This window comes from Equus caballus, chromosome 20, assembly GCF_041296265.1.
Source record: "Equus caballus isolate H_3958 breed thoroughbred chromosome 20, TB-T2T, whole genome shotgun sequence".
Taxonomy (NCBI): domain Eukaryota; kingdom Metazoa; phylum Chordata; class Mammalia; order Perissodactyla; family Equidae; genus Equus; species Equus caballus.
The window spans coordinates 23,896,603-23,915,688 of NC_091703.1; the positions used below are offsets into that span (position 1 = coordinate 23,896,603).

At 40.6% G+C, this 19,086-nt stretch overlaps 1 protein-coding gene across 2 annotated transcripts in view; it reads right to left on the reverse strand.

Moving 5' to 3' along the window:
* Positions 1-18,576, reverse strand: part of DCDC2 (doublecortin domain containing 2) — a 175,181-nt gene extending 156,605 nt beyond the window's left edge. The window contains exons 1-3 of one of the 2 annotated variants that reach the window (XM_001495171.5): positions 18,386-18,576; positions 17,337-17,722; positions 13,230-13,284 (exon numbers count right to left, since the gene is read on the reverse strand). In XM_001495171.5, coding sequence (XP_001495221.1) covers positions 13,230-13,284; positions 17,337-17,629 — 348 coding nt within the window. In that variant the 5' untranslated portion in view covers positions 17,630-17,722; positions 18,386-18,576. Of the gene's footprint in view, positions 1-13,229; positions 13,285-17,336; positions 17,723-18,101 lie in introns of both variants that reach the window. The other variant, XM_023624520.2, reaches the window with a different exon arrangement.
* Positions 18,577-19,086: the final 510 nt, after the last annotated feature.

Sequence of the window (19,086 nt, forward strand, 5' to 3'; positions counted from 1 at the left end):
TCTTGACAGAACTCTGCAGGACCATGTCTCAAGTCAGAAATTTCCTCCTCTGTAAAATGGGAATGATAACAATCCCAACTTCATAAGGCTGCTGTGAGGATTAAATTAGATAATCTTTGTAAAGTGCCTAGAACACTTCTAAGCACACAGTAAAGAAATAACCCACACACCCCCACACTCACAATGGATTCTGGGTTTGTACATCTTGCAACATTTGGGTTGGTTTTATCTTCAAACAGTTAACACTTCTGATGATCATTATTATAAAAAAACAAGCTACAAACTGCTCTGCCTGTCTCAGTGAAGGGGAATACCATCTATCCAGTAGTCCAGGCCAGAAATCCAAGAATCATCCAACTTATCTCTTTTCATTCCCTACGTATCCAACCCATCACTAAGTCCAATCTCTCGAATTTGATTCTTCTGCCTTCGGCACAGCCTCTCCCATCATGAGTACCATTTTCATCTCCAATAAGTGGTCTCCTGGCCTCCAGCCTTGCTGTGGTAGCAAGAGTGGTCATGTCAATTCCCTGCTGAAATCCACCCAATAACTTCCAATTGGTTTTAGGAAAAAGTCAAACTCCTTTTAAAACCCCTTGATGGCTTGGTCCCTTGTTACTTCCCAAGTCTCATTTCTCACATATCTCCATCCCTACCATCCTTCCATCCCAACCCCATCCTATGCTTCAGCCAAACAGAACTTGCGTAAGCTTTTCGAATGTTCCACACGCTCTCTCATCTGCAGACATTCACACAGCCTGTTCCCTTTGCCTGGAACGCTCTTCTTCACTCTGTCAGCCTGGTTGACTTCCACTCAGCCCCTTTAGGTCTCAACTGAAATGTCACTTCTTCCAGGAAGCTTTTGAGGAGTCCCCTGCCCTGTGGTAGCTGCCCTTCTAGCACCCTGTGTCTCCGTACCCTCCCATGCAGCATGCTTCACTATGATGGCTGCTTGCTGATCTGTCTTCTCCATTAGACAACAAGTCACGAAGGCTTTGACCTTGTCTGGCCTCCTCATCATTGTAAATCCAATTAGCATGATGCCTGCCACATAAATAGGTACTCAAAGCATTTCTTTGATGGAAGAATTTGTGATATTATTTTTTTACTACCAAAAAGTAAGAGCCGTAAATTTGTGATTAGTGTCATTCCCTCGAGCTCCAAACCCTCACACATGAAGGGAGGCCCAAAATAATAGCAGAGACATAGCGCAGTTCATCTCCAGACTCCCCTTCTCCAGACACTGCCAACAAAGCCACCTTCTACAGCCCTTTAGGAGCACTTCGATGGAGTACTGGAAGACTGCCATCATGATTTCATAGTTCTGTCCATATACTCAGAGTAACCGCGTGGTATCCGGGACACACAAGCTAAACTGACATTGCTACAGATGAAAACGCAGACATCTGATCAAGATTGTTTTCTATGAATGAATATATTTATAATAAGTGTTGGACAAGTTCTCCTCAACACCAAATTTGATGCACGCAACTCCACTAACTTGATACTGTAAGACAGAGCAAAGAGAATTCCTAAACAGACGGACAATTACAATTTGAATATGGATATATATATATATATATATAAGCAAGGTAATTAGGGAAGTGGAGGAGGGGAAGAGAGTTTAGGAATAAATAAGAGACTCTAGGTAAAAATGCTGAAAGTTCCCAGCAACAAATCATATGGCCTGTACTTCATTATATACATACCCATATATACGTGTTTAGGTAGACGAACAGGTAAGAAGAGCCAAACAAAGTTAATCGATATTATTGATAAGATAATTGAAACAGAAATAACACAAGGGAATAGCAATCTGATTAAGAGAATTACCGGCTAGGGGAAAGACAATTTAATCCAATTTTCATATACTATTTGACTAAATTAAATATCAGCCAACTGAGGGTTCATGAGAAACAAGCTATACATTTGTAAAAGATTTACTAAAAGAATCTCTTTTCTATAGTAAAATATATATATAATTTTTAATTGATATTCAAATCTTTCTCTTTTTTTTTTGAGGAAGATCAGTCCTGAGCTAACATCTGCCACCAATCCTCCTCTTTTTGCTGAGGAAGACTGGCCCTGAGCTAACATCCGTGCCCATCTTCCTCTACTTTGTATGTGGGATGCCTGCCACAGCATGGCTTGATGAGCGGTGCCATGTCCGCACCTGGGATCCGAACCGGTGAACCCTGGGCTGCCGAAGTGGAAGGTGCAAACTTAACCACTGTGCCACCAGGCCAGCCCCTCAAATCATTTTTTTAATCTAGCTTTTATTATTCAGCTGTGGAAGATCCCATAGTAGCTAATGCAAAATTAGTAGTACTGGAAATTGAGTTATCTGTTCACTTCTAGGAAAACAGGCTGTGAATGTGGAGTTTTATCAATTAGCACATAATTTAGAAATGTACCTTGGGTAACATTAGGTGACTTGTTTTATAAATACTCCCTAACGCTGGCAGCCCAGTCACATTAAGCTGTATAACTTAAAATAGCAAAGATGGGCAAGGAGGTTCATAAATCTTTGAAATTCAAAAATACTTAGTGCTAGAAGGTGGGGAAAAAAACACAAAGCAGCATAGACTGCCATTAGAAATTTCCTAGAGAGAAATGTTCCAGGTTAAACATTAGACACTGCAAATATCCCAACTCAATTTAGTTTTCTCTCTCCTGCAATCCCTCATCACTTGGAGCTTTGCCCGCAGCTAACAGGCAGGCTGAAATCAACCTTAATTCAACAAACCAAACATCCAAACTATGTAATCATGGGATGACATCTGAGCTTGATCTGGCTGGCTGCTTAAAAAGGAGTCTTTCACAATGATAAATGGGAATTTTCATTGTTAACCAAGCGAGACATGAAGTCACAGCACCTTCATACTTCATGCTGAAATCAACCAAATGCAAATAAATAGCCCTATTTCTAAAAAATGCCCCCATGCATCCATTTTGAAGTACACTGAAATATATTTTATTTTGCACATAAAGATACAACTAGTGGCCTACTACCTGCGAGATACAGCCCTTTTCGGTTGTTTTTCCAATACGGTGATAGATGTCAGCTGAATTAGACACACTTTCGCCCATGCCTTAAGTAACACCACACTTGAGAGGACAGCTGGATGTTTGGGGGACAGTCTGGGGCCAGGGACCTAGCAAAACTAAGAGTCCGCCTATGGGGTCCAAGCCCAAGTCCTTGGCTTCTTTAGCACTGTGTTCTCACCATGCTACTCCAGCAGGAAAAGCTACTCTGGATCTTTGAAACAAAGTTTCCACAAGCTGGGTGTCGAAGATTAAGCACAAACACACACACACACACACACACAAACACACACACACACACACACACACACACAATTTGTTCTAAATTAAAGAGAAATAAAATTTAAACTGACAAGTTTCTATATCTTAATCAAAAATGAATGTATTCTCACAGACGACTTTATATGCCTGTTTCTTATTACTGATTCCTCTGAGTTTCACTTCCCTTAAACACATCACCCTCTCGGGTTTCTTTTCTGGACGTAAAATGTGTGGAAAAAATTGAAATATCTCTTTGGATGGTTGCCATATCTATCAAGGATGCTAGGCTATCTTCAGCTCTGAATCCAAAAACCAAACTCCAAAATAGGAATATTCTCCATACCCTTTACTTTCATGATGTTGCTTTAAATTTTGTTGCTTTTTTAAAATTCTGACTCGAAGCGCCAGCAAATCACAGCACCACATGCTTATTTACATTGAAGAACTCTCTGGAACTTGAGAAATCACGACAGAAGGTACCAATATGGATCGCTGCCTGTCACTCGAGCAGTTTTCTCCCACACACCGCCTCTTCCATGAAGGTGAGTGATGACCAGGGCAATGGTCCTTCTGGGCTTCCCAGGAAGGCTCTGGCAGCAATCTAACCCACAAAACCTTTGATTAGAGAGCTTTTTGAAAGTTAAGTCAATCTCAATTCATCTCCACCATCTTGGTATACAACTGAAATATGCAAGTTAGAAGAATGTATTTATACTTTTAAATAGATGAAAAAGAATAAGACACTTTCTTTCAATAAGTGTTTAGTAGTCTTCACTGATTTAAAAAAGTATTTTTTTCTTTCGATATGACCTAAATTCTTCAACCTTCACACCACAGCTTAATTTTGTTTCCCCCGGGTAGCACCCAGCTGTGATGGAGAAGAGCTAGTCAGCATATTCTTTGTAAGCACTGAAGCCAAGTATGAACTAGACCTAAATAAACCATTTTCTTCTCTTGGATTAACAATCTCTGGTATTATTTTTCAAACTTTTTATTCTTTTCCATGTATCTTATCAATTAAAATTCTTTCCAGGGCCCTCCTACAACACTTACCTTATTGTAATTTCTGAGTGGCACATGGTAAGTGTCTTTTTACATCTGTATGGCTAGAATCTAGCCCACTGCCTGGCATTCAGCAAGCTCTCAATAAATATTCTTGAGAAAATATGAAATCCTACAAAAGCAGCACTCAGTAAATGGTTGATAATAATTTATTTGTCTTCCTTGGCTATACTTTGCTATTTATTTAGTCACATTTTCCTATTATTCCTATCATATGGAAATAACCATACTTCTATCATGAATAGTCCCTTTGACTTTACCAGAAAACTCAATAAGCTTATTCTAACAATTAACCTAAAATGTGAGCTAAAGTATTGATTTTCTAGTAGGTGCACATTAGCCATCAACCAAGAGCTTGATCTATCTCGGCAGAACTTTAAATCATACTATGCATTCCTAAAATTTCCTCCTCCATGTTTCTGATCCCAAGCAGTATAAGAACAATAAGTTTTTCTCTGTTCAGTAGTGCTGCTGTTGGAGTTACCAAAGGGACCTTATTTTAGTATGGACTTAAATGAAATTTCTTATTAAGAATAGTTTAATACTTCAATTCAGTGGTGTTTTTAAACACACATATTTAGTTAGCAATTTAACTATTTTATTATATACTTGGTCTATTTTTTTCTTAAAAGGTTGACCATTATTTTCTAAATGGTTATTTATTAAATTTCTGTCTTTGCTTAGAATAGCTTATTACTATAAAAAAATTATATATGCTCTAAGTTGTATACCTTTTGATTTCAGACATTTAATTTCCACAAATCATGTCTAAATGCCAAATAGAGAATGCAAGATATATGGAACAAATGCCATGACACATGTTAATGGACAAACTAAAATCACCAACCTTTTAACTTTTGACCAGAGCTGACTAGGGTTATTAATAGGTATTGTTCATTTTCCAAGTTGACATAAACATTTCTCTTCTTTTCATTCTTATTCAAACACACATACGTGCACACACACATACAAGCAGATCAATACTGAGAAAAAGGTGAAACAAGAAAGTGAAAAAGAAAAATGAAATAGCCAGTTGTTCTTTAGCAGAAAACTCCCTCTTCACAGAGCCCTGGCAAGGTCATAGTCCCCTTGGAATCACTATGAGCACTGATGTGAACTGGCTGTGCTTAAAAGAGTGCTTCTTACTTAGCAGTTACACTAGAGAGGTGGGGGAAAGGTAGAATAAAAGATTGGGGAGAGGCTTCAATTATTGTTGGAAGAACTCACAAAAGTGGGTTTTATTCTCTTTGATTTTAATTCTTCAATAAATCAGTAAACCTGACTAACATAATCTGGAAATCTTTCCCCATGTTAAAGAAAGAAATATTTAAGAGTTTAACTATTTAGTAGTTCCCCCTTTGAATGCAGAATTCCCAGGCTAAAGATTAGTAAGTAAAACCACATAGCCCCATGCCTTCCTGCAGTAAGGTTAATAATTACACCCAATTTAATGTCCAGAATCACATTCCCAAACAAAAGGCTTTAAGTAGCAAGTCTCACAGTATGTTTCGCTAGAGATTATGCCTAACGATTAAACTGAATTGTGAAGTTTTAATAGTGATATTCAAAACCTTAAAGACTTTCACCAGAGTAACTGACATCAAGTACAAACCACACTCCCACAAACTTTTCAGACCAGGCAAAGTTTTAAGGTTTCAAAAACTCTCCTCCTTTCTCTCTTCCTCTCCAAGGTACTCCTGGGGTGCTCCACCCCACTAAGAAGAAACAAAGTTTATCCAAATTCTTTATATATGAAAATCTAAAATGAAGGAGGTGTATTCAAGAGGATTCAATACAACTCTCATCCAACCAGGAGGCTTCCATTCCTTGGGAAGACATTCACTGGGGTCTTACTTCAGATTTTAATTTGCAGATTTCTTTTTAAGGCAGCACTTCTCCAATCTGTATTCATGGATGGATCTCTTAGAAGAAGGCAAGTCTGACCTGCGCTCTTATCTTGCCTATCATTGAACTTATGACTGGCACCTCCACCAGCAGATGAGGAAGAGTAGATAAAAGAAGGTGAAGGCGAAATACACCTTTGATTTTTTAAAACTATAAATGTTAGGGGCTGGCCCAGTGGTGTAGTGGTTAGGTTTGTGCACTCGCTTCAGCAGCCCAGGGTTTGCAGGTTTGGATCCTGGGTGTGGACCTAGCACCACTTATCAAGCCACGCTATGGCAGCATCCCACATAAAATAGATGCTAGCTCAGCAACCATCTTCCTCAAGCAAAAAGAGGAAGACTGGCAACAGATATTAGCTCAGCAACAATCTTCCTCAAAAAAAAAGAGAAAATAAATGCTAACCCTAGTTAGCTTAAAAATACATATATAAATGTGAGGAAGAGGCTAAAAATTATCTTTTCTGCTGAACCTAAGAACATAGATTAGCAAGATTCAAGGAAACAAAACAAAGCTCTAAATTGTTCTATAGTAGAAATCAATAGGAACGTGGAGGTAGAACAGAGAAGAGATAGGGAGAAAGAGAAGAAGACAGAAGAGGTCAAGAAGCAAGGCCAAAGGCTGGAGCCTAAATTGGCATATAAGACCAAGGTATTTTTAAGATGAGGAAGTCTGATATTAAGTTTTGAGTTCTTGACACTCCTACATAACCTACACAACCTACTCCATTTCTACAAACCATTAGTAAATTGCACCACACAGAAACTTGTGTGAATAGGGTGTTTGGGTGGACATCAATGAAAGGATTTCACCTCTGAGTTGGTAGGAGCTTAAAGAGACACAACCTGTAGGGGAACAAGACAGTCCATAAACTCAGTTAATACTTTGGAATCAGAAGCTCAGAAGAAGAGGTGAACTTGAGACACTAATGCCTGCAGAAATTCACAGAAATCTTGGGAAGAATATTGGGCATCCCAAAGGCTAAGTAACGCAAGTTCAAGCCAATTTTATCCTGATCATAAGGGAATGAACAATCCCAGCTGTTATGCAGGTTATTAGCAGCTGAAGTGTATATAACTCCAGGAAGATGGGACTAATTTTCCAGCAATTGTTTATTACTCCTCAAAAGTTAGATTCATTATTCCCTGACCCACTATTATAATAAAGTTCAAAAACTGTAACTCTAGCCCTCAAAATATAGCTCTTGAGCCAAAGAAATCTACAAGTTCTCTAACAAAGATCCATGTTGGTAGAGGTAAAATTGAGGCATAGCAGGCAAGGAAGGCGAAAGAGTAGTAAGTTCCATGAGGACAGGGGGCCACGTTTGTTTGGTTCCCAGGTGACAAGCAGAGAGCCTGGCACATAGCAGCCACACAATAAATCCTTGCTGAGTAAATAGCATGCATTTAATATAGCTCCAAATTTTACTAGAGAGACAATAAAAGTATCACACAAAGGTTTAACTATACCTAATTTTACGCCAAAACAAAATCTAAACAGGTAGTGGCCGTGAAGCCTTTTAGGCTGTGTGAGACTCCCCCCTCATATGTGAAATGGAGAATAACCAGGCATCATGAGATAAGTAGCCACCTGCTTTAACAGGCTGATAAGGAACATTCAAAACTATAGAGAATTAAAACTATTACCAGCCTATTAATGCTAGGTACTATACAGAATTAGCAGTCCTCCTGGAGACTTACAATCTAAGAGACAGTTCTGATGCATATGTGAAAGCCTAAGTAGCTCAAGACCGCCAGGAACAAGAACAAACCTGTAGTCCGACAAAATCAGATTTATTCACTTGGAGCAGCAAGGGATGGCTCTGGGAGAAACTGCAGAATAACACTGAGAAAGAGGGAGGAAAGAATCACCTTTTGTAAGGTTCTGGTTGTCACTGAAGGATTCTGAGAAGGGTGTAATGGCAGCAGAGATCAGTTCTCGATTGACCGCAGTTTTTAAGGTGAGATTAGGAGAAGTCAGGATTCACAAGGGTTGCTATGAGGTCAGGGTGGTTTAGCAATTAAAGATCCCCAGGAAAAGATTGGAACAGCAAAGCAGGGCTGGGGGTATCAGCAGTAAGAAAGTGGTAATCACTTAAACAAGGGGCCCTAATGGCATTTTACAGCTGCTGCGTGACCTTGGGAGAAGCAATGTTCTCTGTTAACGCTGCAGCTGGCTTGCTATATATCTATCCTCCACGCCTGACTAATGGCAAGGCTGCCTTTTTCTCGTGTCCATCAAGTTGATTTTCACTCTTTGTGTCAGACACAGGCTTTGACTCTTTCACAGATATAAGTATTAAGTAATCCCCCATTAATGAATTTGTAGAAAGGGACATCTCAAAATCCTAATCTAAGAGAAACAGGCCACAAATAAAAGATTCTATTATATTTAAAACCACTTTAAACTGGCTAAACCACAACCCTAATCCCATCTGTCCTTCCTCAGTCCTCTGAGCGTACGGCTAGCCCAGCACACGTGCCCTGGATAATATTCTTGGTTTACTTCCCTGTCTCCTCCCCTAGACTCTGAAAGAATGAGAGCAGTGAAGTATTCATTCCATGCCTGGTGCCTAGCACATGCGGTTCCCAGCACATCATAAGTGCTCTGTAGCCAAGCTGTCTGCTTGTCCCCTCTGTATATAATGTGTACCAAAGGCTGTTACACAGTAAGACAGACTTTGCACTCTAACTATTTAAGAATGTCATTATTTGAAGAATTCACTGCTTGGATGAGACATCAGCCAAGGGAATGACCAGCAGGATCTTTAAGTGTAGGTCAAACAAGAAGGAAGCTTCCATTTGACGAGTTCACAAATGGCTTTGTTGCAACACCGTAAAGTCAAAAGCACTTGAAAAAAATAGCTCAACACAAACTGAATTGAGTCCCTACCAAATTGAATCACTTATTACGTGGTACTAGAGATGTTCACACATCCGTTTTCAGCAAGACTATAAATTCCTGGAGGTGAGAGGTTATGCAAGTCTTGTTCATTTTTGCTCGCCAGCACTCTGCCTACCGTACTGCACAGCATAGGTGTCCAGCCACCTCAAAGAAAACCAGATAAGGTGGTAAAACAAGAAGAAAGGAGGTAAAAGTCATAATCAGTTAAAGCAAGAGATTAAAGCTCAGTGCGGGCTTGTAAGGAAGAGAAAAGATACCTTATGTGCAGGTCAGAGGTTTCTGGTGATGAGGACAGAGGACTCCCAAGACTGCTTAAGTTACAGGGCAAAGAGGGAAGCTGGTGAATTGACTTGGCTCATGGAAGCATAGAACGAGATCTGAAACTGGGCTGAGAGGAGGAGAGAAGGAAGCAAAGAGAGGACAGGGAGGACATAAATAAGGAGAGGAGCTCCCAAGGTCAGAAGATGAGAAAACCGTCTTTATTAAAACCACCACTGATACAGGGAAAGTGGGGAGAAAGATGAAAATACAACTATACAAAATGACCGAGGAGCAAAGGCAAGAGTACAAGGGGAGTCTACAAGATCTGTTTATGTGGATATTGGCAAAAGCAAGATGTGTGTAGAGAGGCAAGGGAAGTCTGTTCTAAGCCCCAACACTGCCCAACTTTGGAGCACATGCAAACCACCTGAGTCACCTTTCATCTTTCTTACCCCTATCTCGTGTTTCTTCTCCCTCTTGATTTTTCCCGTCCCTCCCGTTTCCTCCTGCTGCCAGGAGTGTTGGCCAAATAAGATCACATGCTTCTCTCAGGCTAATGGAAGAGGTCCATTAGAGTTCTGCCTTTCTCTGTCCCATTGATAGGGCCACAAAGAGGAAGAGGAAGAGGACTGGCTGTTCTTTCAGTGTCTCTTCAAAGACGAGCTTCACGGAACAGAAAGGCAACGACAGGAACCACAAAAGAACTTTGAATGTCAAGGTGACACGCACATGCTAGTTACCGTGACTTGTGGTCAGCAAGTGGATAACACTGTGTCTACATTATTTTAACTATCTAAAAAGCAACCAAATTGTATTATGGACTTGTGTGAGGGTGCTCTGGAGGAGGGAAGGAACGCCACTAACTCCCAGCACTCATTGGCTGCATTTCCTATCACACAGTAGCTAGGACCCAATGCTACACACTAGAGTAGAGAGTATAAGCCCATCGAACTGTAAAGGTCCTTCTACAGCAACATGTACTAGGAATAATTAGAATTAATATGTTTTAAGCAATTAGGATAACTGAATAATGTACACTGGTGTGGTGGCTTTTATTCTGCAGACCCAACACTGAAAATTCCAACAGTATGAAATTACCTCAGACTGGAGGGAAATGCCCCCAATTTGGATAAATAATTTTACTTAGTCTTCATCCTGAAGCATCTTTGAATAAACATTGTGCTACTACTGCAATGAAACTCCCCCACTGAAACAACTCTAAACCCTCCGAGTCTATGTATTCATGTTCTAAATTCATTTCAAAATTCTGTGACTCCTTCCCTGTGACTGAGAATAAGCTGTTATCTTACTCCAGAGAACAGCAATCACCAAGAGTAGTTAACAAGGTGTGCAATCTTTTCTCAGCAGACGTGAATGTTGAAAGGAAATCACCATCTTAGATCAAGAAAATACGATCTATAATTTTTGCGAAAGGCTAGTTAGTGTCTATCAAGTCTGTTCTCAAATTTTGAACATAGTCCTCTAACTTAGAAACTTGTTGAATTCTAAAAGTTTGATGTAAATCAGCTGTGGAAAAGAGAGAATTATTTCTCCACAGTAAGAATTACACACACAATAGTTAGGTTCTCAGGGCAGCTCACGAAAGGCTTTTTAACTTCTGTTCCACCTAAAACAACAGCGACAATACTATAGAACCAACAGTTAAAGTGATGTCTCTAGGAGGAGATGCATTCAGAGTTCCCATTTGAGATGCCAAAACTCTCCCTTTCCAGCAACAAAAATAGGGGCTCCTGCTGCTCAAAGCAGGTTTCTAGTGTGGCCATGGTGTGGACTTTGGGGAGGAGGGTCTCTGTGTTGAAGATCAAGACTGGGAAGGCAAAGTGAGGGAAGTGAATACACTGCTTGTCTAGACTGAAAGGAAAGCTTGGGGCAGATAAGAGTGAGAGAGAAGGCTCCAGGGAGCAGGTGGGACACTGGGGCTTGGGTGGGTGCTGAAGAGTACGGACACACAGTTTCCCACCACCTCTTCCCACATCCTTTGCATGCCCAAATTTCTTCTACTTCTTTCTTTTTATCCTCTTTGGAAGGCTTTGTGAGGAAGGACTGAAAGAAATGAAAAGCTACAGCAGGTCTGCACTATAAGAGGAAAGGAGAAGGGGAGGGAATCACTAGTAAGAAATAAAGTAGAAGGGATGCAGTCTTCCAGGTGGACATAAGGGGTGGGTTTTTCACATGTAAGCTGTGCATTCATAAATCAGAACCTTGACCGTGTGGCTCATGCACAGGCCCAAAGTAAAGAGAAAACAATAGCTACCGCTAAGTGGAAGAACCATTAACAAATTAAATTAACTAGAGTCCTTGTGAATGCTTCTTTTGTGGTGGATAATCTTTAAAAAAAAGTATATTCAAAAATTTATTACACACCTGTTGCACTTTGCCAGGCACAATGTCTTCATCAAAGACACTGGAATCCAGAGTAAATATATGCTTATATTTTTTGGAATGGACACATGTCAAATTCTATCACAGAAATTCAGCTTCAGTCATCAATTTCAAGCAAGGTAGCCTACTTCAAACAGTTGTGTATCGTTCAAACAATATTCTATCCAGAACTAATTCACTAATGTCCTGTTTTACTACTTGCTACAGATATTTAGCATTCTTTAGCTGTAACATAAGCACAACCTGAAAAACTTATACCTTTGTCTACTTTAAGCTATAAATCTTATCACTTTCATGAATAATCAATTTGACACACATTGAAAGTTGAAAACACTAATACAAATATCAATTATTTTAAACAATGTCTAGGAATAGCACCTCTTTCCACAAATTATTTGAATAACGAATTTAACCTTACCTTCTTCACAATACTGTACCATTAGAATTTTTTCTTATGTAGTTTTTTTCTAGAGAGACCTATTTGGTCCTGTTGGGCGTAAACACGATGTGAGAGGAAATGCCAAGAGTTGAGGGTCTCTCTGGGGCTCAGCACTAAGGATGAGAAAAACTCCTTTTTCTGTCAGCCATTTCCTCACTGGCAGAACACACGCATTGGAAACACTTCTTTATGTGGGGTCAAAATGGGAAGAGGGGGAATCTGGGCTGGTGAACAGAGTCCCAGTCTGAGTTTAACTATAATTTTTTCTGTCTCACTGGGAATTTAAGGCTGTTGCCTTACCTTTGTTTTTAATCTACATTTTCATCCACAAACTAAAGAATATGTCCTACAGAGTATCTGAAAATTCCACTAGCGATTCAGAAACTATGTGGAATGGAGTGTTCTGAATATCTGTTTCACAAGACTTGTTTCCAACCTTCTTGCAAGCCATTGGTGACCATGCTCAAGTGAACTTTAATGCAAATTAAAATGGAGGTGTTTTCCTGACATCACAGAAAGTACAACTGGCTCCTTTGAAAGCTCAGGGGCAGTCCTGGTGATCCTGGCTATTTCAGACACTGGGCTATCAGAAGCAAGTTAGGACGGGGGATGTACTTTTGGTAAAGACTGGTTTAACAGCGCTCAGAATCTCTTCCCACTTGACAGGGAAAACTCCTATGGATTTCAACCAGAGAACACTAACTAGATAATGGGAAAATAAGAAAACGTGGTGTCTAATGCCACATGTCTTAGGACACCTACTCAGTCTCTTCATTTCTGCTTATGAGCCAAAGAAAGGGTTATCTTTGCTTGAAAACATAGAATGTCCCATTTACATACATTAGACAACTTATCTCTGATGATTAGAAGCCCATCCAAATCTCTAAGACACACTATAAGAAACGCAAAAATGGCACTTTTATTTAGACTTTCAAAATATTATTTGCATTACCTGTGAATTAACAACTTCCATTGGTCTTTTCTTGATTTCTCCTATGTCCAAGTAACTGAGGAGAAAAAAAAAAAGGGGGTTTCTTTTATAGCTTTTGCATCAGTTATGCAAATTTCTTTTAAAAAATTATTAAAAAGTAAAGCAAGCCATAGGAAATAATTAAGCCTAAAGCAAAAATCAATAGCTACTCATTAAACACAATTATAGTAGTAGGAACTGTTTTCAGCATCACCAACCAGAGCTGACATATGTCTATCCTAAACTTCAATGAAAGCAAAGTCTTAAAAATACATACTTCTATTGAGGAACACTTTTCTCTCCACAATGGGTAGCTACTTACTATATATATATGATATTTCTAATATTTATATAAATTTTTATATAAAGACTGGTTTGCTTGTAAAGCTACTTAACAGTTCCATTAATGGCAGACTTTAGGTCAAAGAAAGTACTGAGAGCATGCATTAGTGTAATAACTGTGTAAGGCTGGGAAATCTTTTTCCCTATGAGAGCACTTTAATGATACAGAAATGCTCAGCCATGTGGGATGGTTAAGTATTGGTTCAGCTAAGAGACAGATGGGTGGACTAGTTAACCTCTGGAGACCCCTATTATTCCATTACTATTTGCCACAGATATTATTAACTAGTGATTATTCTTTAGCTATAGCATAAGCACAACCTGAAAACTATATCTTTGTCAACTTCAAGCTGCAAGTCCATCACTGCGATCTGGTGCCACTGTGCTTCATACACAGAAGGTGCTAAATAAATACTTTAATATAAAACACAAGTATAAATCTAGCATTTAATTTATAACCATAGATAAATAGATTCTCCACTACCTCTCAACCTCAACTATCATAATTTTATATTAAAATTAATCTGGGCTATTGAAATATGTTTTATTGTAGTTTGCTGCTTTGAATAGAATGCTTTAGTTAATTGATACCTGTGGAAATTATCATATATGTCTCCTAATTAAACAGTATCTACATAAGACAGTGCAAATACTCCTTCTGTTTAGCAAAAAAAAATGGCTCTTTTGCAAATCTGCAGGGACTGACTTCTGACATAATACCAAAACAATCTAACTGTCATGGGCAGGAAATTGATCTCAGACCCACAAGATTAATGCAGTAGAGTCAACTTCCAAAAATGCATGGGGAAAGTAACAGTCTCTGGAATTCTCCACCATAAAATAAAAGTTTAATAGCTACTAGAAGTTTAATTATAGTTTCAAAAACATTAGAAAAAATCTGAGTGATATGATTTCAAGCAGGAAGTTGATCATTTTTATCTGAGAAATATTTTTCCACCATTGCTGTCTTCCCCAACATCATTTAGGGTCTAAATGACATGAGTTACCCTCAATATCTTCTGGGCTTTCTTTTATTCTGCCAGTTGCTTAGTTTGTTATATAAACTTACAACTGCTAAGCATTTACTTAAGCATATATTTAGAATTTAAATCTTCTTGGCTTCTATCATTATAACCATAGATACTATCACTTTAACACAAATAAATAAACTATTCATCTGTCAGCATGGAAAACTAACCATAGACACTGTTATAACAAACTCAGTTTTTTTGTGTGTGAATTAAAAGCAAAAATAACCATGCAAATTTCTTGTATATATAAAGAGTGATTTGAAGTGCACTTTCTATTTGGTTTGGAACTGTACCTGTTTTTATCTTTTGAGTTGGTAGTGCCAAATAAACAAAAGAGAGTATGAATTACCAAAGTGAGTCTACAATTTTGAGCTGTTAATAGATTCTGAATCAGATATCCATTCCCATGAAATTGCTTTATAGGGAAACTATTTAATAAAAAATAAAGTATATGATGAAAGGACCTGGCCATGGAGATGCTTTACATTTATATAACACTTTGGTGTTTCCAAAACACATTCATATCCATAGTGCTTACTTTTTACAACACTGTGAAGTAGAAATGGTCATGTTCCTTTTCTTTATTACGAAACTGACTAGCTGAGTCAAGCGGCTTGCCCAAGGACACAGAGCTAATAAACAGTTCAGTCTAAAGTCTCCTGATTTTAAGTTCTTTTTTAATCTTTTTTTTCATATGTGGATTATGGATTATCTACGTATAACTGAGTTCCATACTTTTTTTCATCTAGCACTTCACTAGTTTGTGGGTTTTTTTCCTGAGGTCATATTGGCTTATACCATTGTGTATATTTCAGGTGTACACGATTATATATCAGTGTCTGTGAATGATGACGGATAAAAACTAGACTCGGTGGTGAACACGATGCAGTCCATTAAGTTTTAAGTTCTAAGTTTCTTTGAAGTACACAGGTTCATTTAGTTCTTTTCTATTAAGTTAGACAAAGCATACTTAAAGGAGGTTTCAGGGAAGGGAAAAATAAATCCAAATGTATCCCTCACATCTCATAAAAAGAATGTCTGGCATAACAAAAAGCAGAACACTTAGAACTCAATTTAAAGAAACTTAGGAAAGAAAAGTTAACATTAGACAACTTTAGTGATACTTGGGAAAAGATTGCTATACAATTAAAATCAGAATTCACAAGCACAGGTTTTTTGGTAGAGATATTTTTTGCTATCCTGAGGCTCAAGCTGAATTTTAATTAAAATATTATATTAAAAACTATGGACTATAGAGTTGCTATATGATCCAGCAGTTCCACTCCCAGATATAGGTCCAAGAGAAATGAAAACCTGTACATAATTGTTCATAGCAGCATTATTCATTGTAGCCAAAAAGTGAAACAACCCAAATATCCATCAACTGATTAATGGATAAATAAAATGTGGAATATCCATACCATGGAATATTATTCAACAACAAAAAGAATGAAGTACTGTACTGACACATGCTACCACACGGACGAGCCTTGAAAACATTATGCTAAGTGAAAGAAGCCAGAAACACAAACGGCCACATATTGTATGATTCCATTTATACGAAATGTCCAGAATAGACAAATCCATAGAGACAGACAGTAGATTAGTGGTTACCAGAGGATGGGGAGAAGGGGAAATTGGGAGGTAAGGGGTTTCTTCTTGGAGTGATAGAAATATTCTAAAATGAGTTTGTGGTAATGGCTGCACAACTGTATGAATATACCAAAAACACTGAAACGGGTGGTTTATGTTATGTGAAATATACCTCAATAAGGCTATAAAAAATAAATAACCCTATAGAATATTAAATTCTACCTGTCCTACAATACTCACCCTCACCAAGAATAACTTCTCTCAACTCTCAACTCCCATATAACTTTAACTATTCTTCTAATTACACTTATCCCTTTGCACTTTGCATTATAATTATTGGTGTGCATGCAATCTGGCTCCTGTTAGACTGTGAAGTCCAAAAGACAAGGAGTCATTTCTTGTTCATCTTTGTTCCCTTCGGGGACCTCAGCGCAGCTTGCTAATTCACTACTATGAGTGAGCTCCCTGCCAGGAACTGGGGAGAAGCACCAATAACGACCCCTGTCCTTGAAGGTTCAACCATCAGGTACCTGGAGACAGACACACAGACAAATACAGGAAGCCAATAAACTTTTCCAAGCATTATGCCAATAGCATAAACATGCCTGGTGGGGGGGAGGGGATCACAACTGTGGGGCGTGGTCAGTTCTACTTGCAATGAAAGATTGAAAGAATTTAAACAGTGGGGGGAAAATACAGAGAGCACTTTCTCCTCTAGTGACAATATAGTATGCAATGCTTCCAAGTGATTTTTAAGAAAGCTTTATTTAAACTACAAAGATAGGTTCCAAGAAAAAAGAAAAAATGGAAAGAGAAAAAGCAGAACAGAAAATGCTAAAAGTATCAGTTTAGTCACTAAATACTTTTCTTTTTTAAGATTCTTGTTGCTTATACACACGTTTTAAGTCTATTTCTACAGCTGCTACCCTAGTGAAATTCCTTCGCCGGTCACACTTTCAACCTCTAACCCCAACTGCAGCGGGACCGTGGAGAGGCATCAACCTGCGCAGTCACAGGCCTCCCCACACTGAGTTGTTGATGAGGCGGGAGTCACTCCTTTCTCCACGCCAACCGCACACGTTAGTGCACCCTGAAATGGTGGGCGGTGGGGACACAGACTCACTTGAGTTTCTTGAAGGCTTCCTGGCCCCCAGCCACGTAGTTGCCCCCGCTCTTGATCTGCTCTAGCTTCCGGATGCGGTGCCCGGTCCGCGGGGTGTAGATGTTCCTGACGGCCCCAAAGGGCGCCTGGACGCCGCCGGTCACCTCCTTCAGGAAGACGTCGAAGCTGGACACCTTCTTCTCATGGATGACGACGCGGCGCCCCGCGAAGAACGGGTCCCCGTTGCGGTACACCAGCACGCTCTTCACGACCGGCTGAGACAGGTGGCTGGACCTGGCGCTGGTGCCGCTCATCTTCCCCACGGGACGCCGGGCAGGCTTGCTTCTCAGGGGGAGGCACCTCGGCTGCGCCAGTGGCCTCACCGCACACACAGCGCGGGGTTGCCCCTGAAACGAAGGCCAAATAGACAGACCCACAGGTAAAAGCCAAGCAACGGCCGTGCGCCCGGCGTCCAGCCCGCGGAGACCCTACAGGCTGCAGGACTCACGGCCCACGCTCAGGTATTTCACCAGAGTCCGCACAACCAATCAGCGCTCGCCGTGCGCGAACGACACCTGTTTCACACGCTACCGGCAGAATCAAGGTGTAGCCACCTCGGGACAGGAGCTGCGCGAGGGGCTTTAAACAGACAAGCCGAGTGCGCGCAGGAGGGAGAGCGTACACACACGCACGAGGAATTATAAATATGTTGAAACTCAATTTCGAACACCTTATTGCTGTCACTCCATCCAAAAGGCTTAATTTTTTCTCTCCATGCCCCCTCACCTCTCAATCTCCTGCTTGCTTCCAAAATAAAGAAATTAAGATTCTGGCTGGAATTGCCCAGATTTTTCTTTGCAGAGAAGTAAATGTTTAAGCTGCACTGAGAGAGAGAGCAAAGACTCGAGCTTCCAAGACCCCTCGCCCCTTCCCCAGATGACCCGCGCTGCCCCGCGGCGAAGCTCCCGTGGGCATCGTTTGAACACAGCGGGCAGCGGCGCGCAACCGAGTCCCAGGGCGGAGGGCAGTGGGTGGGGTCCCTGGGGAGGTGCCGGCCGCGGGGTACCTACCGACACTCGAGGGCCGCCGGGGGGAGGGGCGGCGCGGGCGCAGCCTGGGTGGGGCGGGGGCTCGGCGCGGCGGCTCGGCTGGCACCGCGGTGAACTCAGCCGCGGCCGCGCGTCGCTGGCGCTGTTCCTCCGCTGCCGTTGCCTCTGCGGGCCTCCCTTGTCCGGGGGGAACGAAGTTGTTATTTCCCGCCGTTTCCGTAGCAACGGCAGCCACGCGCGGGGAGCGGAATCGGTGAACTGGGCCTGGTGCGCGCCTCGGGCAGAGGCGCAGAAGTAAGGGGTTTGGGAGACTGGGGGACTTTGTCCTGCAGTCACTCTATAAATGGATTGCTACCATGTGCCAGGCGCTGTGCTAGGAATTGGGGGTACAGCGGTGGAGAGAATAACCTACAATATTTTGAGTGCCTACCATATGCCTAGCTTTATGCTGAGAAAAGGGTTTCTCGTTTCCTCAAGAAGGCTAAATGGCTAAATGGCTGGCTGTGCCCCAGACCCCGTATCCATGCTGTTTGTGTAGATTAGATCAGTGTATGGGTAAACTAGAGGAGCTTTGAGAATATTGAGAACTTCTGTAAGACGTGTTCAGTCCAGTCTGGGACATATGTATTGTGGGACCAGAAAAATTCTTCTTAAAAAGTTGAAATCTTCCAGGGCATCTCTAGTTGTGTTCCCTTTATGCCACCTAAGACCTTTGCTACTAT